At 39.2% G+C, this 27,392-nt stretch overlaps 2 protein-coding genes across 3 annotated transcripts in view; one reads left to right on the top strand and one right to left on the bottom strand.

Moving 5' to 3' along the window:
• STK26 (serine/threonine kinase 26) overlaps nt 1-5,070 on the top strand; it is a 52,155-nt gene extending 47,085 nt beyond the window's left edge. Inside the window, exons 8-12 of the mRNA XM_023198799.1 lie at nt 188-336; nt 1,385-1,478; nt 1,930-1,992; nt 2,074-2,210; nt 3,244-5,070. Coding sequence (XP_023054567.1) covers nt 188-336; nt 1,385-1,478; nt 1,930-1,992; nt 2,074-2,210; nt 3,244-3,268 — 468 coding nt within the window. The 3' untranslated portion in view covers nt 3,269-5,070. The remainder of the gene's footprint in view (nt 1-187; nt 337-1,384; nt 1,479-1,929; nt 1,993-2,073; nt 2,211-3,243) is intronic.
• A 1,144-nt stretch (nt 5,071-6,214) lies between these two features.
• The window catches only part of FRMD7 (FERM domain containing 7), a 51,545-nt gene continuing 30,367 nt past the window's right edge, over nt 6,215-27,392 (bottom strand). The window contains exons 4-12 of one of the 2 annotated variants that reach the window (XM_023198890.2): nt 26,440-26,473; nt 23,058-23,155; nt 14,988-15,102; nt 14,649-14,796; nt 13,566-13,661; nt 11,429-11,592; nt 9,419-9,487; nt 9,227-9,302; nt 6,215-8,196 (exon numbers count right to left, since the gene is read on the bottom strand). In XM_023198890.2, coding sequence (XP_023054658.1) covers nt 7,102-8,196; nt 9,227-9,302; nt 9,419-9,487; nt 11,429-11,592; nt 13,566-13,661; nt 14,649-14,796; nt 14,988-15,102; nt 23,058-23,155; nt 26,440-26,473 — 1,895 coding nt within the window. In that variant the 3' untranslated portion in view covers nt 6,215-7,101. Of the gene's footprint in view, nt 8,197-9,226; nt 9,303-9,418; nt 9,488-11,428; nt 11,593-13,565; nt 13,662-14,648; nt 14,797-14,987; nt 15,103-23,057; nt 23,156-26,439; nt 26,519-27,392 lie in introns of both variants that reach the window. The other variant, XM_023198889.1, reaches the window with a different exon arrangement.

Genomic DNA, 27,392 nt, shown 5'->3' with positions numbered 1-27,392 from the left:
TGTGGTTGCCTTGAGCCACTTCAATAATAGAATTAGCTATTTTCCTACAGCATTTTAGTTGTTCTTATGTCTACAGACATACCTTTATACCTTTCAGCTTAATAATTCAGATGATTTTTTTAACCATTCCTTGTAATCATAAGAGTTCAACAATTGTAATATGCAGCCTTGATCTTTTTATCCTTAGCGTCCTACAGCAAAAGAACTTCTGAAACACAAATTCATTGTAAAAAATTCAAAGAAGACTTCTTATCTGACTGAACTGATAGATCGTTTTAAGAGATGGAAGGCAGAAGGACACAGTGATGATGAATCTGATTCTGAGGGCTCTGATTCGTATGTACAAATTATTTAATTTTTATGTAGGTAGCCTATTTAAATATTGTATATCTTTTAGCTATGATCCAGTGTGCTTGTTCTAGCATAAAATATAAACCATATTTTGAAATTTCACCTTAGAAACTGTAAAAATCTTTTTCAATCACAGTCTGGAATACAATGAAGTTGGAAACATGTTTTTCTTGGAAGTGAATAACTCTAGTTTTAAATGGTCTTGGTCTAACCCCTAGTGGATACTTGAGTATATTACAAAAGTTTGGAGCAAGAGTCAATTAAAAGTGTTATATTAGTTTGCCCAAAGTAATAAGGAGCTGTGTTTTATCATACTTTTGATGGCAACCTGCAAAATCCCTCTAAAGAACTGACCTCCAAGCCTTTCCCACCTCTTGGCCATGTACCAAATCAAGATCAGACTGATACATTTGAATATTCATTTATGTGTAATTTTTATTTCTTGAAAAAGTTGTGGTGTTTTATAACAGCAGCGTTTACATTAAAAATTCAGCCTCTAAGTCCATCAATTAATTTAGACTAGGAAAGTCTGTATGCTATGCCAGAATTTAGTCCTCTACCAGCTGAACTGGCAAAAAGGCAACACCAAATTTATTTAGATACTACCCTGAGATTCTTCCATTTATGAGAAATTGCTCAATGTTGGAAAGGGATAAAAAATATCAGAATAATTTGTGCCCTATTCTGATGGGTGTTAGCCTTAGCTTCCCATAAGAGTCACTCATGGAACCTTGAAGCAATCACAAGCCACACCACTGGAGATCCTGATTCAATAGGTGGGGAGCAGTGAGGGACAGGTATTTACATTTGGTAGGAGGTCTCAATGAAGCACACATCAAGCTGAGAACCACTCCACTACCACTCTGTAGTAAAATGTAATATTCACCTGAAGCTGAGATCAGATCTTTTTTGTACCAGGAGTTTTTAAATATTGGGACAATTATTCCTTTAGATTCTACATGCATTGATTTGGTATTTTTGCCAAGCTGAATCATTTAGTCACTTATAGAGGTATCTTTGGCAATCTCTTTAGGGAATCTACCAGCAGGGAAAACAATACTCATCCTGAATGGAGCTTTACCACCGTACGAAAGAAGCCTGATCCAAAGAAAGTACAGAATGGGGCAGTACGTATATGGAGACAATTACTTACTCTTCATACAGTTTTTCAAACTATGTAGTGAGATTATAATGGCCCAAAATTGTTAGGTTTGAATACCCCAAATGCCTGTCTGCCTCACTGTGTTTGTAGTATGCTTCATTTGTCATTAGTTTTGAGCTAATTAAAAAAGTTAATAGAAGTTATTTAAGTGGCCATATTGGTATTTTTTAAGTGCATTTCACCTAGAGATACATAAGCCCAGGGAATCATAGGTATCTATTATAATCCCAGAAGTTAGAGGACTTCTGGATGATGAATGGGAATGAATGATAGGAAGAAAGCTTAGAGACTTGCCTTGCATACAATATGTTTTGTTTTCAGTGGGGGATTCAAATTAGTTCGTATTTGTTAAAGAATAAGAAAATCATAACAATTATTTTAATTTCATGTGTATAATCTGTATCATTTGTTCAAAGGAGCAAGATCTTGTGCAAACCCTGAGCTGTTTGTCTATGATAATCACACCTGCATTTGCTGAAGTAAGTACAGATTAATTGGCCTTGGATATCTGTTTGGAGTAGTATAATATTTTAAATGTTTTAATTATTACTCTTTCTCAGCTTAAACAGCAGGACGAGAATAACGCTAGCAGGAATCAGGCGATTGAAGAACTCGAGAAAAGTATTGCTGTGGCTGAAGCCGCCTGTCCCGGCATCACAGATAAAATGGTGAAGAAGCTAATTGAAAAATTTCAAAAGTAAGTTGGAAATGTCATTTTAAAAATTATTTTGCATTTTCTGTTGTATGTTAATTTATGATGCAGTGTAATTTCTTTGATTCAACCATTCCAATTATTCCTAACAAAGTCACCTTTTAATACATAGTTGTATACTTAAAAATAGTTTTTGTTTGTTGCGTATCTTAAACATTAGCTTTTGGAATGATTATCTTTAGGCATGACAAGGTAGTTTTCCACTGCATGAAATGGCTTGTTTTTCTTTCTCCACTAGTAGGAGTATGGACAAAAGGTCACTGAGCATATTCTCATTTGAGCTCTTATTAATATCATTGGGGAATGCTTTCTTTCTTGCCACTACCCTCAGAATTTAACAAAACACCACTAGTTGCATAATTTCCAGTGCTAAAGTTCCTACATTTGACCTCCATATGAAAAGTTAAGGAAAAGGTAGAGGGACTCATCCAGACTGAAAAAGGGCTCTTATGTTCAACTTCAGTTTCTATGTTGTCTCTTGAAATACTCATTTGATTTTGTTCACATTCAAAAAAGTTCTTAATTTTTAAAAAAATTTTCAACAAGACTTTTGTATGCATGTACACACATATACACTCCTTAGCTCAAGCAAGCTATAAGGTGATACTAATTTTAGCCTTGACCTTGTTATATCTCTTCTCAGTGCATCTTTATATTTCTTTGTTTGTGATGCCACTGGGATCGAGTTGGAACAAACTCTGTGACCTGTGAAATCACACACTCTCAAAGATCTTTCTATCTGATAAGGCTCACTTGTAGTCGTAAACCTAACCCCCCTTAAAATCCCTTATATTTTAATGAAGACCTCCCATTTGAAAACAAATCAATTGGAAGTTGTGAAATCAGATACAGAAGGGATTTTTGAACTTGTTTATATTTTAACATCTACATGATGAGATTCCATAAAAACAATGTATCCCTTTTGTGGAATCAGTTTCTTCATTGCAGAGTTCATACAAAAGAGAAATATAAATATGCATAGTTGTACATTTGTTTACATTTTTAAAAAATTTTATAGGTGTTCAGCAGACGAATCCCCCTAAGAAAATTATTATTGGCTTCTGTTTCATATGGACCCAGAGAGCCCCACCAAAGCTACTTCAAGCTTAACAATGCTTAACCCATGAGCTCCATGTGCCTTTTGGATCTTTGCAACACTGAAGATTTGGAAGAAGCTATTAAACTATTTTGTGATGGTGTTTATCATTTTATATTTTGAAAGGATTATTTTGTAAGGAGTAACTTTTAATACTATAGTTTCACCTGTATTCTAGTAAATGTTGAGACACCGTTTTGCTTTTAAGTATCCCTATTTCTTAAGTTAAGTTACTAGGATGAATACCTTTCACGTCTTGATCTTTAGTTGACTACAGTCATGAAACATACAGGTCTTTCAAAGTCATTCTCAGTATTCAGCTTTTGTAAATTATCAAGCTTCAAAAAGCGTTTTTTGTTTTTTGTTTTTTTTAAACATACATATTCTAAAAATGACTATTGGTGGGGAGGTGTAAATAAGTCATACCTTCTTAAAACAGAAAATTTTAGTAAAGTCTTTTAAATGAAACCTGTAAAAGTATTGATTCTTCTACCAAGTTGATATGATATTCCAGGCAGCTCAATGATTATCACATTTGAGACCCTGTGTTTGAAGCATTTACAGGCAATGTACAGCAACAGAGGTACCTCTTGGTGTATAGTATTTACATTCCCTTTTAGGTAGAAGAGGCAATTTTACCCTTATTTAACATGGTTAGAAATTTAAAGCAAGATCATTTACCCAAGGATAGGTGTTTGGTAATGTTGGAGGAGTTAGGCTGGCTTCATGTTTTATATCTTCAACTAAAATCCCATACTATCTGCTTGGATTTGGAGAGCCAAAAAAAAAAAAAAAAAAAAAAAAAAAAAGGCTGATTGTCATGTGATTAAATACCTGATCCATAGATATGAATATAACTTACACCAGCATATTTTTGCCATGGTAGTGAATTGTCCTATAAACTATTTATATATTTTTGTTCTTCATAATTGTCACTAATAAGCATCAGTTTGTTGTTTTTAAAAGGATATTTAAGTGAGCATTTTCTAGTTCATATGAAAATAACCATAGTACAGGATGATTTCTGTCCACTCAAAGGTAAGTTAGATTGCACAGTTAATTTTCACTTATATTTATGGTACTATTATGTGGGTGATGCCTTTTTAAGCCCAGTATTATGCCTGCCTAAGTTCTGAACTGTGGCTATATTTCAGTAGTTGTAGAATTATTGATATTTAGTTTTGATCGGTAATGTTTAATTGTTTGGATCTGCACAATTTGGTTTTTGCACAAAAGTCATTTTTTAAAAAAATCTGAGTAATTGCCAAATATTAGACGAAAGCTATTCTTCCTGTAAGGAATACAGTTTTTAGTCAAAGTGGCCATTACATCCTCTTTTTACTTTACATGGTATAGATACTTGAGAAGATTGTTGTGGTGTTGTATGCCAAGAAAATTCTTTTTATTGGTGCCTATATTGTAACACTTATTTTTAATGCATTGTATTTTGAAGTAATGGTTCAGTTAAATTTTTCACCCGCTGTGTAACTGAAACACAATTACAGTTTATAATCTGTAGAAGTCTGGAGATAATTTTGCAACTCATGTTATGGGTTAAATGAATATTTTTGTAAAAGTAAAAGCAACAAATTTATAAATTGATTATTTGAAACTTTACAACACAATTGCATCCCAAATACAAATTGTATTGCTTATTCATTATAGCTATTCGTCCTGTAAACTGTTTCTAGGTGAAGCATACTCCAGTGTTTTGAGGGTTTTGAAAATAAATATTTAAATTTCACAGTCCTCAATGTTTGTTTTCCTTGAGATGGGGGTGTGGTATGGGACTTCAGTGTTTCAAATTATTTCTCCTTTTCCTTTATTGTTCAAACACTAAAATCGAAGTTTCTGTTGGAAACCAGAAGATACTCTTCACATTTCATTAAGCATTAATTATAGCTACAGTGAACATCTGTCCTGATTTCTAAGCCTCCTGTCTTGACCAAATTATTAATAATGTCCCCTTTCACTTGAACGTGTCCTGGGTTGAACAATAAATTATATGGTCACCCTGATTATTATATTATTAAGAGATCGTATACAGATATAAACTTAGTGAAGATTTTTAGAAATTGATATGAGAAATAGCATTAACATAAAGGAGTTTAAGTTTTTCCTAGAGAAGAGGTTGAGGGTGAACTTAACATAGCATTAAGGATCTATGGTATTAATATGTATTAATATATTCGTATATTAATTATATAATATTCTAATAGTATACTATGTTATATTATTAAGCCCAGGTGATTGGGTTTCAATATATTCTTATTATTAGATAGCTACTCTTGACTTGTGAGTTACCAACCTGCTGACCTGTACAAGGAATATGGGGCACATCCATGTAAGTTAGCTGCTTTGCTGGACTCACTTTGCTTGTGAGTTACTAAATATGAGTCCAGGAGCAGACAATAAAGTGCTAGGATGGAGGAAAGGAGTGGGATGAGGTATATTAAAAGGGATTTTTCTGATGTAAAGACTAGGAGAGTAAGGAAACTATTCCATTAGTTTTGTTCTCCTTTAAGTTGTATATAAAAATAACTTGCCTATAGAATTGCCTCCTTTTTTTGAAGTTAGTAGTAACGTTATCTTGTAAATATGTTGGACTTTAAAATCAAACAAAATAAACTTCTCAAATAGAATGCTATACCTTCTAGGAGGACCATTAGAGAAATTCTGAATGGGTCAAAAATGGAATTTTGGTTAATTAACTCACCCTGGTATTAGTACTATCCTTTTTTGTTTCAGCTACCCTTCAATTCTACTACTTTTCCTCTCCTTGGCCATACATTTTCACTTGCCTCCCTCCTTTTTCTTGTTGTGTAACTGTCCCTTTCCTTAGTAAAATAGGCCAGAACCAATCACTTCTGAAATTGATTAAAACAAAAGGAAGAACATAATTATAATTTATTTTTTAATTACCTGGATTTTCCATCACACTTTATTACAATAACATTCATTTCCTGGCCTGCATACATGCAAGAAGCTATGACAAAAAATAAATTCTGGCAGGAAATATTAGATAAACAAACTGACCTGTTAATGTTTCTCTTTTACTAGATATAGTAGCTCGTTTAGAATATAGAAGTTATAAGTAAAACAACAGGATATTTTTATCAGGTTTATGTCTGGCTGTAGAGATTGATTTAATTCATAAATTTCCTAGGTTTAGAATTCTGCCAAGTCCTAGATTAATTCTAAACCTGTATTCTCTTGAGAGGATCTATGCCACCACCTTGTTCCCGAGGCTGTAGGAGGGCCATGCTCCCCTTATATATGTTATAAAAATGAAAGTCTTTAACATATTACAAGACCATTTCTACTGGGCCCCACACAAATAGTAAAGACTGAAATATTCGTTCAATGTTTTTTAAGAGCACAAAGATCAACACATTCACAATCTACTAAATCACTAAATGCCATTAGAAGCCAATTCCAAATGCCAACCCATACTGTCACCATTCTTCAGCATTGAAGAGCCTGACCTTTACTCACAATGTCTCTGTGTGGAAGTATGCAGTGGAGATGACAAATACCCACCTCACCTTGCCACAGTGCTGGGGAGGAGAGGGCATGTTCTAGAGTCCCTTCAGAGGTACTGGAAGAGTGAAACTCAAGGAATGAGGCAACAGCTGGATCTTTCATAAGGTAGGTGTCAAAAATGAGATTTTCTTAAGACCAATGAATATGTAGTAACCAAGAAAATGGTTTCTACAAGTTTCATTATTTTCTACCTAAGTCGGTAACATGGAACTGGCAAATGTCCATAGGTTCACACTTTTAAGCTAAAAAGTAATTACATGGTTTTAGTGAAGTCCTGTCTTCAGCAGTTGGTGTGCTGAAAGAAGCATCTTCATCTTCTTCATCTAACTGTAGACTACCAGAAGACAAGCGGATTCTGGCCATGGGTGACCTTATTTCTTTGCCATACAAAGCATAGTAGTCTGGTTTAAGAATCTCTGATTCGGAATCACTGGATTCACTAGCTACATACCTTTCTGCTGTACTTTGATCCATTAGAACTGCTGGCAACTCCTGCTCTGCAAACATATATGTAAACATGTCTGCTTTACGACTGAGAGCAGGACAAGGCCCTAAAGGTCTAAATTCTGATCCAAAAGGAAAATGAATAGTTTTCATGTCTGATTGGCTCTGGGACCTTTTAGGGGTTTGCTCTTGAATGTTAGATACAAATGCATCTTCCAAATTTGGGTCTTCCTCTTCTAGACCTACATTGATGTTGCTCCTAACACTAGTCCTGGCTATAGCTTCTTGGAGTCCTTGCAGGTCTTGCTGAAAGCTCTTCATTCTGATATTCCTTGGGCTTCTTTTGGCTGGCTTCATTGCAGTGGGCTCTATATAGCTATCTGGCCTTGTCCTTTCCTCTGCTCTGATTGGGGACCGTCTGGGCACCTGGAGTGGCTTGTCCACATAAAAAAAGACCTGGGGAGGCATAATACCAACCTGCTGACCTGTACAAGGAATATAGGGCACATCCATGTAAGTTAGCTGCTTTGCTGGACTCACTTTGCTTGTGAGGCCAGAAGATGTGCTCATGTGATTACCAGCAAACTTACAGCTCGTTTGGAAGGAGCTTAGAGGACTCCTCTCCGAAAAAAAGTCTCTGGGATCAGGGTTAGGATCAGGCTCAGTGTTAAAGACAGGGTCTGTATAAATAAAAGGGAAAGAGGAACTGCTTTGGGACTGATGTAGCAATGTGGGATCCGCCTCTGGTTTGGAATGCTCCAGTTCAGTTGCAAATGTCACCTCCACTGCAGAGTTCCTCCTCCTACTGTCCAGCACCGGCTCAGATGCGTGCACTCCATTCACATTTTGGTAGTAGCTACTACCGTATGCTAGTCTCAAATCTTCCACCTTGAGACAAAGGACACATTGGTGAAAGAAGGAAAAGGCCATTTGGTTAGGGCTGGGGGAGGGATCTAAATTAGCCTCAAAGTTTGAAAGGTAGTTTTTCATAAAGTCATTTAACAAGATCCATGTTCCATTCTAGGGTAGATAAATATATAAAGAAAGGGTAATAACTTGTACCACATCCCAGTGCATGTGTTAAAAAGTACATGTGACACTATTCTTTCTCAGTGCCATCCTACTTCCAGACTCTGAGTGTATACACTACAAGCAGTTTGGTTTAATAGCTATATTAGTGAACCAGGAGTCCTGCCTTTTAGTCCTGGCTCTGTCTCTGATTTGCTGTGTGACCTTAGACAAGTCTCCTAACCTTGTTGCTCCAGCCTCCTCCCTATTTTCTGTAAAATGGTGGGAGGAGGGCTATGAATGGTAAGAGAGGTTCATATACTAAATGGCTCCTTTCATCATTATGCTTCTGATGTCTTTTGGATAAAAACTGCCAGTGACTTGAAGGCTTGAGGGTTTATGAGACCTATAATTATTTTTTAGGGAAAGTAAAATAATAATAATTCACAATTTTCATACTAAAAATGTCAAAGGAAGTCATCGTCTCACAGTTCCAGGGGAACAACACAAAACTACACATGAAAAGTACTCTAAAACTTTAACCCAAGACCTTATACCTTCCTCTACACCTTAAGATTTTCATAGGTAAAAAGATGGAGCTTTCAGTTTTGAAAATTCAAAGCCATAGAATTCATTTGGATCTGCATTTTGCAAGATGTTAGCAACACAGGTTGCAATTTGAAGATGTGCCAGAACCCTCAGTCTATAAGGTACACACCCGTGGTAGTTTACTAAATGGTCTTCTATTGGCAGGAAAGACTGAGCTGACAGACCTCCCCAGGAAGCTAACCTACTCGAACAGAGTAACCCTTTTACACACTGGGATTCTGACAGAATCAATCCTTGGAAGCATTTGAAATTTGCACAAATTACATTTATCTAAAGAAGTAGAAATTTTCAGAAACCTTACTTGTTTTGACACATCAGAGAGGAGGTCTGGTGAGGACCTGCACTGTCGTTGATGGTACTGAGATGGGTAATGTTTCCTGAAATCCCCAAGCAGAGAAGTCATTGAAATAACCTTCATGTGAATACCAGGATACATAGAAATCTCCAAATTCAACATAAAATCAACACGAGCAAGAGAAACAAAATGATGTACCTTTCAAATGGCAAGCTCTTCAGCCTCCCTTTTCTCCCATATTCCAAAAGTTGCCTTTGGGTTCTTCCACTATCATAAGGAACAATAAAAATCCTTAGTTCTAGCCATAAACCAATAGGGTACCAAAACTTGAAAGCCTCATTTATTGTTGAAATCAAAAGACTAGATGAATGACATATGTCATAAATCTTTGACCATCACAATGATAATACCCACTTATTCAAGGACCAGGCAGAGAACAACCTCAACTACTCAGAACGCAGGTATTTTTTAAAGGCCTCTGAACGGGGTTATATAACAGCTAAAAATTGTGGGCTTTACAAATAATATACCTGGTCTGGGCACGGTGGCTCACACCTTAATCCCAGCTGAGGCAGGAGGATGACTTGAGCCCAGGAGTTTGAGACCGGCCTGGGCAACATAGTGAGACCTCATCTCTACAAAAATAATAAAAATAACCCACGCATGGTAGTGCATGCCTGTAGTCCCAACCACTTGGGAGGCTGAGGTGGGAGGATTGCTTGAGCCCGGGAGGTCAAGGCTGCAGTGAGCAGAGATCATGCCATTGCACTCCAGCCTGAGCAACACAGCGAGACCCTCTCTCAAATAATAATAATAACAACAATGTATTTTCCTTTAAAGGCTTTTCCTCTACCTCCAAATCAGAGTCAACTGACTGATTTTCCATACTACTTTGAATGAGGTTACTTATCTGGTTTCCCAGTCCACAGCAGAAGAAAAGCAGCTAACTAAACAGTAGAAGAGGATTGTTCTAGTCAGGCATACACTAGCAAAGAAAGTCAGATCACGGCCGGGAGAAACATAAAAATAAAAAAATAAAAAAATCACAAGAATTGGCCAAGCGCCATGGCTCATGCCTGTAATCCAAGCACTTTGGAAGGCCGAGGCGGGTGGATTACAAGGTCAGGGGTTCAAGACCAGCCTGGCCAAGATGGTGAAACCCCGTCTCTACCAAAAGTACAAAAATTAGCCAGCTGTGGTGGCCTGTGCCTGTAATCCCAGCTACTTGGAAGGCTGAGGCAGAGAATTGCTTGAACCCAGGGGGCGGAGGTTGCAGTGAACCGAGATCGCACCACTGCACTTCAGCCTGGGCAACAAAGCGAGACTCCATTTCAAAAAAAAAAAAAAATCTCAAGAATAATAAAGACTAAAAATTCTGGACCATTTATCACCTAAGTACAGGGCCTTGACATGCCTCCCCTGCCCTGAGGCCATCATTGCACTACAGCTGCCTGCAAAAGATAATATCTGATGTTTATAATAACTCAGGTCATTAAGAAAAGGGCAAAATATGCTCAGTATCATCTGTTTAAGAAGGCAGGGATTTGTAGAATACAGACTGGAAAGATTCAATCAGAAATATGTAAGTTTCATAGATCTTAATTTTTACTGGGGTAGGATACCACTCTTTGAAAAAAAAATCCTTTATGAGGAAGCTTTTAATCAGAATTTAGTACCTTAGCTAAAAGTTTTGAAAACTTCCTCCAGTGGATTCCTAGGCTGATGTATTCAAGCAAAGACAAGATCTTAACCCAACCTTGCTTTGATTCCTCCAAAGTGTGACCTGTAGTGAGGAGCCTCTAGTGGCATATTGTTCAATTTTCTAAATCTCTTATCCCCTCCAGTGCTTTCTCACACTAGCTTTTACAACCTAAATGATGTTGAGTTTTCTTTCCATGGTTTGCATATAAATTAAATATAAGAGAAACAATGGGTTTATAGAACATGTATTCTCAAACTGCACACATCCACCCATCCTTGCTGAGACTCGGATCCTACCCCTTAGGTAAGGTGTCCCCCTCTTCCTGCCTCCTAGTTAGGAATCATTGACTTAAAGTGTCACACAGAGAATGAGTAGGAAACGGTGTGATCCTTGATGTGATTGAAATGGATTCTCTGTTGCTTCTAGAATGTGAACTCCTCCTAAACCTCCCGTGTTATTGAAAAGAAGCAGTGTGAGCAGTTTGCCTATGTGCATTGTTTAATTACCTATAGCGGAAACTGGAACCCTTGCTGCAGAGTAGGGTTTTGGGCTTTGATTTGGGCTCTTCCGAAAGCCTAAAGAAAGCATGGTACTCCACACAAGTCTTCCAGAAAGCTTTGCAGGCATCTCGGCTGGCCATGGTGAACTCCAAGGTATCCTTGCACAACACCTGTATAAACCAATTTCCATCAAGTAAAACATCCTTCAAGAATATCAAAGACCTTCAAATCCCAATGCCTTCCAAACTATTGCTCCATGGCCCATGCAGCTTCTGATTTTCCACTTGGCTCCCTGTAGGTTTCACACCTACTGAAACCTAATGATTGGCAACCTTGCGAGGAACAGACAGGGCCACTGCTCACAAACCGCCTTCTCTAAGAAGGAAATCTTGCTTTGCACACTCCTCTCACCTTAAATACCTTTTTTACTCACTCTTCTCTGCCAGAAACATTTTTATGAAGTTGTAAGTTAGATTAAAATGATGTCAAAGGGTATATCTTTCCAAGGTCAGGAGAAGTTATAAATGACCAACAGGAAACAGGAGAGAGGAGAAGATTTCCTTATAGATGGAAGGGTTTATAAGATGATTACATGTACATAAGTCTGTTGTTTCCTTGAGGCAAGGTGTCTGTTGCCCAGGCTGAAGTGCAGTGGCATGATCATCACTCACTATAACCTCGAACTCCTGGACTCAAGCAATCTTCCTGACTCAGCCTCCTGAATAGCTAGAACTACAGGCATGTGCCACCATACCTGGCTAATTTCTTTGTATTTTTGTTGTTGTTGTTGAGATGGGGTCTTGCTATGTTGCCCAGGTTGGTCTCAAACTCTTGAACTCAAGTGATCCTTCCACCTCAGCCTCTTAAAGCACTGGGATTATGAATGAGAGCCACAACACTCAGCCCATGAGTCTTTTTAGTGTAACAGTTAGAAAAACTTTTTCCTCTATAGGCTGTCTTGTACAATGCTCTATATTGCTCATCTAGCATATTCTAATCTTGGCTTTCCAGACCTAAAGTTCAAGTTTGCCCCATCTCCTGACACTATATGTACCCATCACATGGCATGTTTGCAGCCCTGCTTTCAGCAGCCCCATCAACCCACTGCACTGACCCCACTTTTCTCATTCCTTTCCAGGTTCCTGCATGTAGCCTCTGGGGCTCTCCATGAGCTTCACACTGAGTCCAGTTACTTGAACTGCTCAATGAACACTTTTCTATAGGGTCAAGATGCAGATAATAAAATCGAAACTGCTGGATCTTCAGTAGGTGAAAAATTAGTCGATACACACTTTTTATTTTCCTTATGGTCATAAAAAAATTCATTTCTAGACTAAGTGGCTCATGCCTGTAACGTCAGCACTTTGGGAGGCCAAGGTAAGAGGATCACTTGAGGCCAGGAGTTCAAGGCCAGCCTGGGCAACATAGTGAGACCGTGTCTCTACAAAAAATGTTTTAAAAATTAGCAAAGTGTGGTGGTGCATGCCTGTAGTCCTAGCTACTCAAAAGACTGAGGCGTGAGGATCACTTAAGTCCAGGAGGTTGAGGCTGCTCTGAGCTATATGTCACCACTCCACTGCAGTCTGGGCAACAGTGAGACCCTGTCTCTAGAATAAAAGAAGAAGAAGAAGATCATTTCTAGCACCTTTGTCTCACCCTTTACTATGCAACCTTGCCCAATAATTGTTTATTTTGCTTACATGTATACCTGACTCCCACATCCTGCTTGTTTTTGGCATGTACTAGGTGTTCAGTAATTTTTGCTTAAGGAAGGTAATTGAAGATACTTTATAAAATGGAACAGATAACATCAAATCAATTTGTTCTTAGTCCTAGATCTGGTCACTCCCATTTGACTCATCAAATCCCTAAAAACTAGTTTCCAGGGAGACTTGACTTTCAGCCCAGTTGCCCCATTTTCCTATTACTTTGATAATTCTAAACTGCCAGTCAGATTTCTTAGTGTTTTACCTTTAGTAAAAAATGATTAAAACTCTGGTTGATTTCTTTAAAGGCAAAATAAAAGACACATAATCACTCAGGGCCAGCCAGCTTTCACCATTTACGTTCAAACGATTTGCAGAAACAACCAAAAGTTTCCCAGTGAACAGAAAGTAAACGAATTTATTAGGAAGCTACTTACCAATATATTGGCATGAAGTTTGATGAGAAAATGCTTTCTCTTAAAACTCAACTTGCGGATTTTAGCCCAGTTAAAAGTATTGATCTTTGTATTTCCCTACAATAAAAAATGTGGCAGATTTCAGAATGTATTAACACGAGTTAGTTTGTAAGACAGTGCAAACCTGATAGAAAATGCACTTCGTAAAAGGGACTGCCCTTGACCCATCTCTTCAACAGATTGATCCTGCTGCACTGGGTAGGAGCTGTGGTGAAAGAAGGCATTTCAGGTGGGACACAAGGATGCTCTGGAATGCAAGCAAGAAGGGGTATGCCTAGGGAAGGTTTCTAGCCAGCACAGGGAGATCACAAGAGGAAAGGATTACTACAATAGCTTCTCTAATCTCACCCCTTTCCCATGTTTCCCGATTCATCTGCTAAAAACAATGTCTTCTTTCTCCTGACAGCAGCTCAAACACCTTCAATAGCTTTTCACTGCCCACATCACATCTTGGCCATATCTTTCTGCCTCATCTATATTGAATATATAACCTTTGTTTCCACTAATTCCAAAACACCCTTTCATCCAACTTTATACCTCTCTCCTGCAGTCTCCTCATTTTCCTTGCCCACAATGCCTTCCACACAGTCAAGCCTTCTTGCCAGCTCTGATAGAGCCTTCTCTAGGCTATTCTGTTTAATTACAGCAGCCTACACCCATTTCCAACTCCTCTAAACTCCCTTGGCTTTCCTGGTCGGCCCAACCAGCTTTGTTTTTGCTTGTCTGTTGTTTATTCAACAGGTAATCTATTCACGTGGTCTGAAAATCAGAGGTATACACAAAGATATATATAGAAAGAAGTCTCACTCCACCACTGTCACCCCTATTTCTGTCCCCATCTATCCATTCCCTACAGTTAACTACGTTTATTAGTTTGTCATGTATACTTTTCATGCAACTACAAGTAAATATGATTGACCATTTCCCTTTCTGGCTGGTGATAATACTGAGGGGTGAGATCACCTTGGGAATGGACACCCAAATTTGAGCCAAGATAACCACCCCTCACTAAAGCCGAAGGGCTTGAAAGGAAAGAGATTTTACCCGTAACACCAGTACTCCCATGTGAGCAACAGCCAGGTGAATCTGCATCCCTTCACCATCACTGGCGGGGTGAGGCCTGATGCCATACATATCCAGCTTTCTTGCTATGTCCAGTAGCAGAATGTCAGATTCAGCTGGGCTCCTGCCACTGAAAGGGGAAAGAATTTATGAGCCTAATAAATGCTGCAAGAATGACATTTCCACTCTGAGAGCTCCGTGAGGAGCTCAGCATTTCACGGAGCCTGAAACTTCTCAGGTTTAAGGGCTTGCTCTTAAGAGTCCATCCCCAGCTTTAGTGTTCCCTACTGGGGGAAGCAGGTGCCAGTTGAAAGTACTTACACGTGCTTCTGATGAAAGTGCATGATCTTGCTCTCTAAACAGTCTTGGTTTGGTAAGTACTGAGTTTGTGCCAGATGCTTCCTATCTGTTTCTTCATGAAAGTCTCCAAGTTCTGCTGCATGACAGGAAAAAGACATTTTTCACATTACCTTTGAGGAACTTAGCAATGGAGCATCCAGTGTACCCTTGTCCTCCATCAAACAGCCCTTTATTTGCAGCCAGTGCAGTCCAAAGCCTCCAACCCCATGCTTTATGTATATTTATGTTTCTATAGGGGTGTGTGTGTTTGGGGGTTCTATTGGCTCTTTTTCTGTTTGGAAGCATTGCAGTCTTAGTATAGGAAGTCACAGACCAAGTATAGATCTTAAGGGCTCCAAGATCACAGTTGAACATTTTGTTAGATTTTTCTTCTACCATATTGTATATATGCTCTCTCTTACTTTCAATCAGCCACTGGTATAGGTGGAACTATGTCCCCACCCTCTGCCAAGTTCATATGTTGGAGTCCTAATTCCAGTAGCAGAGAATGTGACTATATTTGAGGATAGAGCTTTTAGGAGTTGATTGAGGTGAAATGACTCCATTAAGGCAAGCCTTCAACCAATCTGACTGGTATCCTTATAAGAAGAAGAAATTTGGACACACAGAGAGACACCAGGGATGTGAGTACACAGAAAAAAGACCAAGTGATAACACAACAAGAAGGCAGCCATCTGCTAGCCAAGGAGAAAGGCCTCAGAAAAACACAAACCTGCTGACAGCTTATCTTGGACGTGAAGCCTTCAGAATTGTGGAACATACATTTCTGGCATTTAAGCCATCCAGTCTCTGGTATTTTGTTATGGCAGCCCTAGAAAACTAATATAGTCATCCAACCCCACTCCACCCTGATCATATATTATCAAGAAAGAGGAATATAAATGCCAACTACATTGCAAGCCAATTCATCACTCTGTACCTTGGGAGTCTAGTAAATCCCCAGCTATCTGAAATCCCCAACAGATGAATCATTCTGAAAATCATTCTGGCTTTTTCAAATAGCTAGCAGTTTATCCATGATCATAATTTTCTCTTTTCTAGATGCCTCCACTTTATTTTTATAAAACATCTATTATAGCACTATGTCTACAAAGGCATTTAGGACTATGTGCCCTTAACCTAAATTGCCTCAGATTGTTTTGATTTTTGGATTCTTTTTTCTTCTTTATAATTTGTGTGCCTTTTTCCTCTCTGTCAGATTTACATGAATCACTTCCTGGTCACTGACTTCCCCTGAAGTCAAACTTTAGAATACTTTGTTCTCAAGTGAGACATCTAATCTAACATAAAATGAGAAAGCAAATATCCAAACCTGTTAGCATTCTATATACTGTAAGAGTAGTAAATAGATGCTCCATGGAATCCTATGGTGCTCTTCTATTGGATAAGATACATGGACAATAGTATACCTATTTTGAGTGCTGGAGGGCTGTTTTTTTTTTCTCTTCTTTCTTGGTTTTCCATTTGTGTTTTAGACAGGTGGGTATGTATCTGTATTTCAAAAATCACAATATAATGAAAATCTCCATATAGTAAACATTTTTAAAAAGACCAAAGAAATGGCTCATTAATTTATTAATTTATTTTTACCAATACTGATAAATGTACAAATCACATTAAAACCCAATAAGGCCCTGATGGTTCCACTGATTAATTCTACCAAATATCCAAAGAAGAAATAAATACCAATTCTTCACAAACTCTTCCAGAAAATAGAGGAGTAGACACTTAGCAACACATTCTATGAGGTCAATATTACCTTGATACCAAAACAGGACAAAAACAACATGAGAAGTGAAGACAATAGGTCAGCATTCCTCATGAATACAGAGGCAAAAATTCTGAACAAAATACTAGTAACCAGAATTCAGCAGCATATGAAAAATATTATACACAATGAGTTGAATTTATCTCAGGACTGCAAGGTCAGTTTGACATATGAAAACCAATGACTATAATACACTGTGATGATAGAATAAAGGACAAAAAAACCCCACACATTATCTTCTCAAGAGATGGAGAAAAAGCATTGCACAAAGTCTAATACCCACTCACAATCAACAAAACAAAACACTTAACAAACAAGGAATATACCAAATGGTGAGAAGCTAAATGCTTTCACTTAAGATCAGAAATAAGGTAAAGATATCAAGTGCCTGCCACATCTATTCAACATTGTACCCATGGTTCTAGTCAGTGCAGTCAGGCAAGAAGAAGAAACAAAGAATTTGCACTGAAAAGAAGGTGGCAGAACTGTCTTTACTTGCAGTCAATATGATCCTGCATGTAGAAAATCCCAACGCTGAGCGTGGTGGCTCATGCCTGTAATCCCAGCACTTAGGGAGGCCAAGGCAGGAGGATCGCTTGAGCCGCGGAGTTCGAGACCAGCTGTGGAAACATGGCAAGACCCCATCTCTACAAAAAAATGTAAAAATTAGCTGGGTGTGGTGGCATGTGCCTGTGGTCCCAGGTCCCAGCTACTTGGGAGGCTGAGGTGGGAGCATTGCTTGAGCCCAGGAATTCAAGGCTACAGTGAGCCATGGCCATGCCACTGCACTCCAGGTTGGGTGAATGAGTGAGGCTCTGTCTCAAAAAAAAAAAAAAAAAAAAAAAAAGGAAAAAAGGAAAAAAAAGGAAAGAAAAAAATTCCAAGGAACCTATGAAAAACTACTAGAACTAATACATGAGTTTAGCAAGGTAGCATGAGATAGAAGATCAATATAGAAAAAGTAATTGTATTTATATATACTAGCAATGAATAATCTAAAAATGATATTTTTATGAAGTTCCATTTACAATAGCATCAAAAAAGAAGAAAATACTGAGGAATGAATTTAATAAAAGAAGTGTAAGGCTTACACACTGAAAACTACAAAATGCTACCAAGGGAAATTTTTAAAAGATCTATATAAATGAAGAGATCGTTCATGGTCACAGACAAGAAGATTAAATATTGTTATGGTGGCAAGTTTTCCAAAAAATGATCTATAAATTCAGTGCAATCCCCATCAAAATCCCAGCAGGCTTTTAAAAATAGAAATTGACAAATGACCTTAAAATTTACATGGAAATGCACAGATCTCAGAATAACCAACCTATTTTGAAAAAGAACAAAGTTGGGCAATGTGTACACCTCCTTATTTCAAAGCTTACCCCAAAGCTACAGTAATTAAGACAGTGTGGTAATGGCATAAGAATAGAAATACAGATCAATGAAACATAACTGAGAGCACAGAAGTAATTCCTTACATTTACGGTCAATTGGTTTTTGACAAATGTGCCAAGACAATTCAATGAAGAAAAATAATATTCTTTTCAACAAATGTTGCTGGGACAAATGGACATCCATGCACAAAAAATATGAAATTGGACCCCTACCTCACACTATACTCCATGCAAGCGCACAAAAAATTAACTCAAAGTGGATCATAGATCTAACTATGAGAGGTAAATTTGTAAAAGTTCTAGGAGAAAATCTTTTTGACCTTAAGTTAGGCAAAGAGTTCTTAGATACAGCACCAAAAGAATGATCCACTAAAAATATACAGAAAGTGAAATTCCATCAAATTTTAAAACTGTTGTACTTCAGAGGATATCCTTACAAAATGAAAAGCCAAGCCACATATTAAAAGAGAAACTTGCAAATTGTGTATCTTATAAAGGACTTTTAATCAGAATTTATAAAACCCTCTTAAAACTCAATAATAACATAAAAACTCATTTAAAAATGGGCAAAAGATTTGACTAGGCATTTTACCAAAGAAAACATTGGAATAAGCACATGAAACTGTGCTCAACATCATTAGTCATTAGGAAAATGCTAATTAAAATTGCAGTGAGGTACTTCATACCCATTAGAATGGTCATAATCAAAAAGATATACAATACCAAGTGTTAGTGAAGGTGTGAAGAAATCAGAAACCCTGTACATTTCTAATGTTATTGTAACAATTTAAAAAACAGTTTGGCAGTTTCTGAAAATGTTCAATATAAATATACCATAAGACCCAGCAATTACACTCCTTGGAATGTACCCAAAAGAAATGAAGACTTGTATCCACAAGAACACTTGTGTGCCAATGCTTATAGCGTTATTCATAATAGCTAAACTGGAAAAGAATCCAAATGTCCATGACCAGGTTAATAGATAAACAAAATGTGGCTCAGCGCAGTGGCCCACTCCTGTAATCCCAGCACTTTGGGAGGCTGAAGTAGGTGGATCATTAGGTCAGGAGTTCGAGAGCAGCCTGACCAACATGGTGAAACCCTGTCTCTACTAAAAATACAAAAATTAGCCAGGCGTGGTGGTGCCTGCCTGTAATCCCAGCTACTCAGGAGGCTGAGGCAGGAGAATTGCTGGAACCCAGGAGGTGGAAGTTGCAGTGAGCCAAGATCGCACCACTGCACTGCAGCCTGGGCGACAGAGTGAGACTCCGTCTAAAAAAAAAAAAAAAGGGAGTAATACTACTCAGCAAAAGAAAGGAACAAACTGCTGCAACTCATGTTAGAGCATGCATTAATTTGAAAATCATTATTTTGAGTGAAAAAAGTCAAATGCAAAATACCCATATTTTATCATTTCATTTACACGAAATGTCCAGGAAAGGCAAATCTATAGAAACAGAAAGCAAATTAGTGTTTGCTTGGGGCTGAGCATGGGAACAGGGCGTGACTGCAAGTAGGGATGGATGAGAGATGTCTTTTGGTGTGATGGAAATGTTTTAAAAGTGGATTGCGGTAATGATTGCACAACTTTGTCAATTTGCTAAAAATCATTGGGTTGTGCATTTAAAATGGGTGAATTTTATGATGTGTAAATTATACCTCAATAGAGCTGTTTTTTTAAAATAAATCACATGCACAAACATACACACACACCCCAATTTTCCCGTTTATTAACCACAAATCCCATGTTGACCCTAAGAAAAACAAAAGCACATAAGACTGTGCTTATTTTTCTCTCCATACAAGACTATAGCAACCTAAGAACACAATTATGACATACAAATGAGTAAATATCTCCAGTAACAGAAGGTGACGAATGTTATAAGCACCTTCACTGTTACCATGCTGGTCCAAACTACCATGGTCTCGCTCTCCTGTAATATCCTTTTATCTAGTCTCCCCACTTCCACCATTTCCTCTTGAGGTCTGTTTTCACCACAGCAGCCAACATGACCCTATCAAAATCTATTTCAGATTATTTCACTCCTCTGCTTAAATTGCTTCAATGGTTTATCTGCTCATTTAGAGTTATGCTATAGGTCTTTAATACTTTTTTTTAAAAAAAAGAGATGGCCAGTTGGATGTGCACTCCTGGCCTCAAGCAATCCTCCCACCTCAGTCTCCCAAAGTGCTGGGATTACAGGCAGGAGCCACCACACCTGACCCTTTAATATGCTTTTAAGGCCCTCATATTTCTTCTCTTTCTCTCTTACTGAGCTCCAGCCAGCCACAAAAGCCTTTCTGATGTTTCTTGAACACCCCAGTCATGCTCTCACCTCAGGCCCTTTGCACTGAATGTTCTCTTTGCCAGGATTCTCTTTCACATGATTTTGTTGCATAGCTTACCCTCCCACCTCCTTGAAGTCTTTGTTTAGCTGTCATCTTCCCAGTAAGCCTACCCTGTCCACCTTATTTAAATATTTATGCTGGCTGGGCACTGTGGCTTATGCCTGTAATCCCAGCACTTTGGGAGGCCAAGGCGGGAGGATCACTTGAGGTCAGGAGTTCAAGACCAGTCTGGTCAACATGGTGAAACCCTGTCCCTACCAAAAATACAAAAATTAGCCGGGTGTGGTGGCATGTGCCTGTAACCCAGCTACTCAGGAGGTTGAGGCAGGAGAATCACTTGAACCTGGGAGGTGGAGGTTGCAGTGGGCCGAGACCAGCCTGGCCGATAGAGTGAGACCCCATCTCAAAAAATAAATATTTATGCCAATGTTAACTCTTGTCCATAAAAGAAGAATAAAATTTAAAAATATAAATATTCAGTATCTGCCCGCAGAATTCCTCCATCTCCCTCTTACACTTCATTTTTCTCCATTGCTCTTATCACATGCTGCCATGTATTATATAATTTATTTACTTATTTTGGTCATTGTCTGATTTTACCCCACTGCCAAAATGTGAGCTCCACAAGGGCAAGGACTTTTGTCTGTTTAGTTTATTGCTGTGTTCCCAGCACCTATAATAGTATCTGGCATGTGGTAGGTACATGATACAATTTTCTTGAATTAACGACCAAGAAGAGTTACTGAGGGAGTTCATAAAAGAGGGACGCTTCATTTGAAATGCACAACTTGTGTTTGGGAGGGAGTGTCTGGCTAGAGTAGGAGGTGTGTAAGTGAAACCAAAGGAGACGAGAAAGTTGGAATGTGGAGGTTCTTGAACGCTTAAAATATAGCGGGTATCCAACAAATATTAGATGAATGGAAAATTAGACAAATCTAGTTGTGTTCTGCATACCACGTTAGAGTTCAGTGAAATAGTCTCACTGGGATCAATTGCGAAGAACTACCTAGTTGGAACTTTAGCTTTTTTTCCATGGAAATAGTTTCTACTGACAAACAATATCCTCTAGAAAAGCTCAAATGCTCTGTGCTATGCCTGAAATGGCCACTAGGGAATGCTCAAATCCTTAAGGCAGAACTGTTAAGCCTGAAATTGGGCTCCCCCATCAGAGACTGCTTGGGAGCCCCAATCCCCTGACTGCTGCCTCAACAGGCAGCTAGTGGAGAAGGATGTCTTCTAACACTGTTTCCTCTACCTGCTCTACCCTATACTCCCACCCCAGTGCCAAAGTACAATACTGGACATGACGGTTAGTGCCCTCGGCATTCAAGACCCTTCAAAATGGTGCATTTTCCATCACCTCTTCTAAACAGACCCTATGTTTGGGCTATACTGGGTCATTTTTCATCCTCTATATATGCCACTTCTTATCCAACCACCATTTTTGTTTTCATGCTGTTTCCTTTACTGACCAGTACTTATTCAATTCCTATGTGTCCCTTTAAGGCCCAGCACAAAAGCTACCTTCTCCAACAGCCTTCCATGATTACCATTTCTCTTACTGCCCCCTGCCTTTCTGAGATCCTAGAGCTCTCATTGCTTGTCCCTGTCAGGAGTCACTTGGTAAACACTTATTCAGACACTGTCCCTATCTAAGCACTGCATTCTGGGGCTCTGGGGTGAAATTAGAAATCTGCCATTTCTGGACTATCAGAAAGGTAAGGTACAGAGGTAAAAAATGAACTTAAGATACAAAAAATGAAATTATGATCCTGCAGGACTAGTAAGAAACAGCCTATTCTTTGGAGGCCTCTCTAGAGGGGAGAAAACATCCAGCTGGCTTTAGAAGAGATACTATCTCCAGCTGCCTACACCCTGCCCTTGGGGCTGTTGGAGCAGCCTGGCCTGCCAGGCATCACCCCCTCCCTGGAAGGCCCCTGCTATTCTCCAAACCACCTTCTACCTACCTTCGTTATTCAGCCTAGTCCAGCTACTTGTTGGTTGTTAGGATATGGGGAACGCTAATAAATGCCTGGGGCTTTTTTCCCTTTTAGCCTCTCACTACATGCTGTACTCTGTGCTTTGTTCTCTGAAATCATGATAAAGAGCAACAGGAAAATCACAACAAGCGTGACAATGTGCCACAGAGAGCATGTATCAGAGAAGTATCCTGGGGCAAGCAGAGGGAGTGGGGACCTGTCTGGCAAAGCCCATGCCCAGATTAGCCCAAACCAGCTCCTGGACAGCAATCCCAGAGACGGTAGGAGGGTAAGGTTGGACTAGGGTAGAAGAAAATCAGCATTTACATTGAATCCACAGAACCAAAGGTATTCTTGTCACTATTTTAAAGACAAGGAAACTCAGGCTCAGGCTATGCTGTTTCACTGTATCTTATCCAGGCTTTCTCTCCTCTGTAAACCCTAACACAGTGATGGGCATGTGTAGGGAGCTCAGCTCCTGTGCTTGGTTCTCTACCTGGCTGATAGGTCCCAAAGCAGACAGACATTTGCTACTTACATTGTAAGATGTGAGATACCATCAACGCTGTACAGTTGTCACTGCATGGAAGCCTTCCTAGAGCCAAATCCTTTTTTATTTGAAGAGTAAAAAGATACCTGCGAAGAAATTGGGAAGAATCTCTTGAGAAAGAAACAGGAATAAGAAAGAAGCATTTTCCTTCTCCCAGATCCAAGATGATTCAAGAAAGGAATGGTGCCTCCAGTCAGTCAGATGCCTTTTTTGGGGTGGTGAGTAATGCATAGGCTTTGCTTCAGCCCCAAACCAGACCTGGACCACAACTCGGCTGATCGAACACTTTGGCAGGCCTCACAGCCATTAGGAATCACCCTGGCCAAATCCTCCCACCAACTTGAGGAAGTTGGCCAATCATCCTCTGGTGGTTTCTGCCACGTAGCAAAGCCACATTCCCAGCTAGAGAGAATAGGAGATCCAGCAAGAACAAATGTACTCAGGAGGCCAGTAGTGTACAGTTTACAAAACGCTATCAAGTATGCACTACCATAACAACTTAGGAGGTTGGTGGAGCAAGAAATGATCACCCCAGTTTACAATTATAGAAAGAGAGGGGCTAGGTGATATTAACAAGGTCATATCATCCAAGGATAGTGAATCTGTGGCTAGAACTTAGGTCTGTCCCTGAATTCAGGCTGCCTCCTATCCAAAAGACTGTGTTTCGGAAATGAAGAACTTGGGGCCATGCTTCTGCCTGTTATTCCCTTTGCCTGGACCATCTTCTCTGTATCACCAGTGCCCAACACATAATTTTACAGAGTCAGTATAATTAATGTTTGCTGAAAAGAACTAAACCAAACTGCCCTTTTTCCCACCAAAAGCTCATCAGGGACCTATAAAATGCAGCTTGGTATCTAGGGCTCTGCTGCCCAGATAACATTTATCCCACACTTACGAAAAAGTCATTCTCAAAGGAGAATCAAATTTTGGAAAGAAATGTGTATAATAAAGACTACCTACCACTAATTACCTTCTTACAGGTCCAAGATCGGTTCCAATATTTTATTTATTTATTTATTTGTTTATTTATTTATTTATTGAGACAGAGTCTCACTGTGTTACCCAGGCTAGAGTGCAGTGCTACGATCTCAGCTCACTGCAACCTCTGCCTCTGGGGTTCAAGCGATCCTCCTGCCTCAGCCTCCCTAGTAGCTGGGAGTACAGGCATGCACCACCATGCCCAGCTAATTTTTGTATTTTTAGTAGATGTGGGGTTTCCCCACGTTGGCCAGGCTGGTCTTGAACTCCTGACCTCAGGTGATCCCCCTACCTTGGCCTCTCAAAGTGCTAGGATTACAGGCGTGAGCTACTGTGTCTGGCCCCAGTATTTTGTTTTATAAATTAAAACACTGAATACTGTGGATATTTCCCTATAAAAATGTAATTTTCTAAATAAAGGTCTATGTGGACTTCCTTTTTAACCAATTAAGACTTGAAGGCAATGTAGTGAATCAAAATTAATCACAGGTGATACATGAAAATCTAGATTGAAAAAGCAGATAAATTAGTAGGCGATTATTCAGTTTACAAAAGTGTTCATCATTATACTCCTTCAAATTATGAGCTCCCGTTATACATTAGAAACCATTCAATTAGAAAAATTACATTTGCACACTACTCTCAGAAACCCACGTATTAGCCTAGACAAGGCATCCTTGTAAACTCAACTACAGTTAGGTATTATTTAAATGGACCAATGGGAAACAAATAAATGAAGCCTAACCTTTGCCATTGCCTGTTTTCAAATATAGTTGTAAATGAGAATAATCAGCTTGAGTTGCTAAAGGAAAGGTGAATTTCGTTTTGCTCCTAGCATGAAAGAAAGGGAACTTCTTGTCATTTGACACGTTCCTTGCTGTTAAGAAGGCAGCTGCCTGCTACAAATACCAAATCCTTGCTCTGAACAGCTGATGAATCATTTATCATCACATTGATTTTCCCGTTCTTTTTTTTTCTTTTTTTTTTGGAGTGGGGGGAGTTTATCTCAATCAAAATTGGTCACAATTTGAAACTCGACTGAAATGGGTTAGCAAATGCACATACATATATATATACCAAGGTATCAAGTTATTTGGGAAAGTGGCCTGTAGCTCACAAATGTGAAGAGAGAATTAGGAGAGAGAAAGAGGGAAAGAGAGGCTTGTAAAAAGCGACTTTTGCAAAGGCCATTGAGAAAAGTCTTTACAAAAGGGGCAAAGATTGAACTGGCCATGAACTCTTTTCGGGGGAAGACATCAGGGAGAATAACTGGCAACCTCCAGCGATCTTGGACAAGTCATTTTAGCTCCCATGACCTATCTCTTCATCTGTAAACTAAGAGGGCTTGATTAGATTATCTCTCAGACCTCTTTCATGTATAAGAGTCTGAATCTAAGCCAGGTGTGGTGGCTCATGCCTGTAATCCCAGCACTTTGGGAGGCCAAGGCAGGGGAATCATTTGAGCTCAGGAGTTCAAGATCAGTCTGGGCAATATAGCAAAGCCCCATCTCAAAAAAATAAAATAAAATAAAATAAAAAATGTGTAAGTTTAGAAAATAGAGTAAGGGGCCGGGCACGGTGGCTCAAGCCTGTAATCCCAGCACTTTGGGAGGCCGAGATGGGTGGATCACGAGGTCAGGAGATCGAGACCATCCTGGCTAACATGGTGAAACCCCGTCTCTACTAAAAAATACAAAAAACTAGCCGGGCGAGGTGGCGGGCGCCTGTAGTCCCAGCTACTTGGGAGGCTGAGGCAGGAGAATGGCGTGAACCCGGGAGGCGGAGCTTGCAGTGAGCTGAGATCCGGCCACTGCACCCCCGCCGGGGCGAAAGAGCGACCCCCCGTCCAAAAAAAAAAAAAAAAAAAAGGAAAAGAAAATAGAGTAAGGTTTGAGGAGTGTTTTGTTGACAATATATTTTTGCAGAAGTAGGTTTACTTTGTAATTCTGAAGGACTTTTTCATAAGTATTTATCATCATTACAGAATATTTTGTCTTCCGTGAGATACATTCACAACCCCACATTTTCAGTTTCCATGGAAATCGGCTGGCATTATACCTGTGCTGTTAAGCTGCCCTCTCTGACTGAAACACAGGTGTCATGAAGGACAGCACACTCATTGTTGTAGTAGTTAATGGCATAATCCCCAAGTGGATGCCCAGGCTTGAACTTCTAGAACACCCTTCTTTCTTCCTGTAGTCTCCACCCTTTGGAAGATGAACACCTGGGGAACCGGCTAGGCCCACCCTCTCTCCAGATCCCCACCATCTCCCAGAGAGTGACATAAAGCCAAGTTTTGTGAGAAGGGCCAGAAGCACTTGCCCCCAATAAATGGAGAATAATGATTCTGAAGTAACATCATGCAGAGACACACAGGTAATCACTATACCTTGTAAGTTCTTCCCGCAGATGTCCAGGGTCCACTGGGAAAAATTTCACCATAAATTTGAAAACAATCTCCGTAGGATCTTAAAACACAATACCTCCATAAGTTTTATTTAAATGTCCATCACAACAGTTATAGGTCCACACATACACACACACACACCCCTCTCCTCTTCGCTCCCCTCCCCATCACTCCCTCCTACAGACTTCCATGTTTCCATTTATCACATGTATAAAGTGTCACAATTTCTGGATTGTGTCTCTATGTGTACAGCGATTAGGAAAGTTCTCCCACCCCTCTTTCTACCCTGTCTTCCTTTGAGTTTATTTGTATAAATGTCCCCCTTTGGGACCTACTATGTCCTCTCCTAAGAAGTATCCCATTCAGAAAAATACAGCACTTGCTAGTTGGGATTCTGCATTCCTGACAGAGAGAAGGGCTCAACTTCAGCTGAGGCAGGTGTACATTACCGGGCCTAAGTATCTCATAAAGAGAATTCGAAGCACGATGGACTGATGCCTCTATCTATCTTATAATATACATTAAGAAAACACATATGCTTATCTTCACACCTGCTTGCATTTGAAAATTAACTTTTACACAAAACATAAATGCACACATGCAACATTAACACCATTGATTCAGTAAATATTTGTTGGTGTCCATTATGTGCAAAGCAGGTATTGGGAGTAAAAAGACAACTAAGAGCTCACTGTCTAGTAGAAGAGACAGACATCTAGACAATTACAACACCCTAAAATGCTATAAGCACTGAGTGCTGGGGAAGCAAAGAAGGGAGAAAAGAGTTTGGAGGAGGTCAAGGATGTCCTCCTAGAGGACCTGAGACCCGAGTAGAATGGCCAGATTTAGTGAATAAGAAGTGCAGCACTCCCAGCTCAATTTGAAATTCAGGTAAACAATTGCATGGGATGTGCTTATATAAGAAAATTATTATT

Source organism: Piliocolobus tephrosceles, chromosome 12 (genome assembly GCF_002776525.5).
Source record: "Piliocolobus tephrosceles isolate RC106 chromosome 12, ASM277652v3, whole genome shotgun sequence".
NCBI lineage: Eukaryota > Metazoa > Chordata > Mammalia > Primates > Cercopithecidae > Piliocolobus > Piliocolobus tephrosceles.
This window is presented reverse-complemented; position numbering and strand designations above follow the sequence as displayed.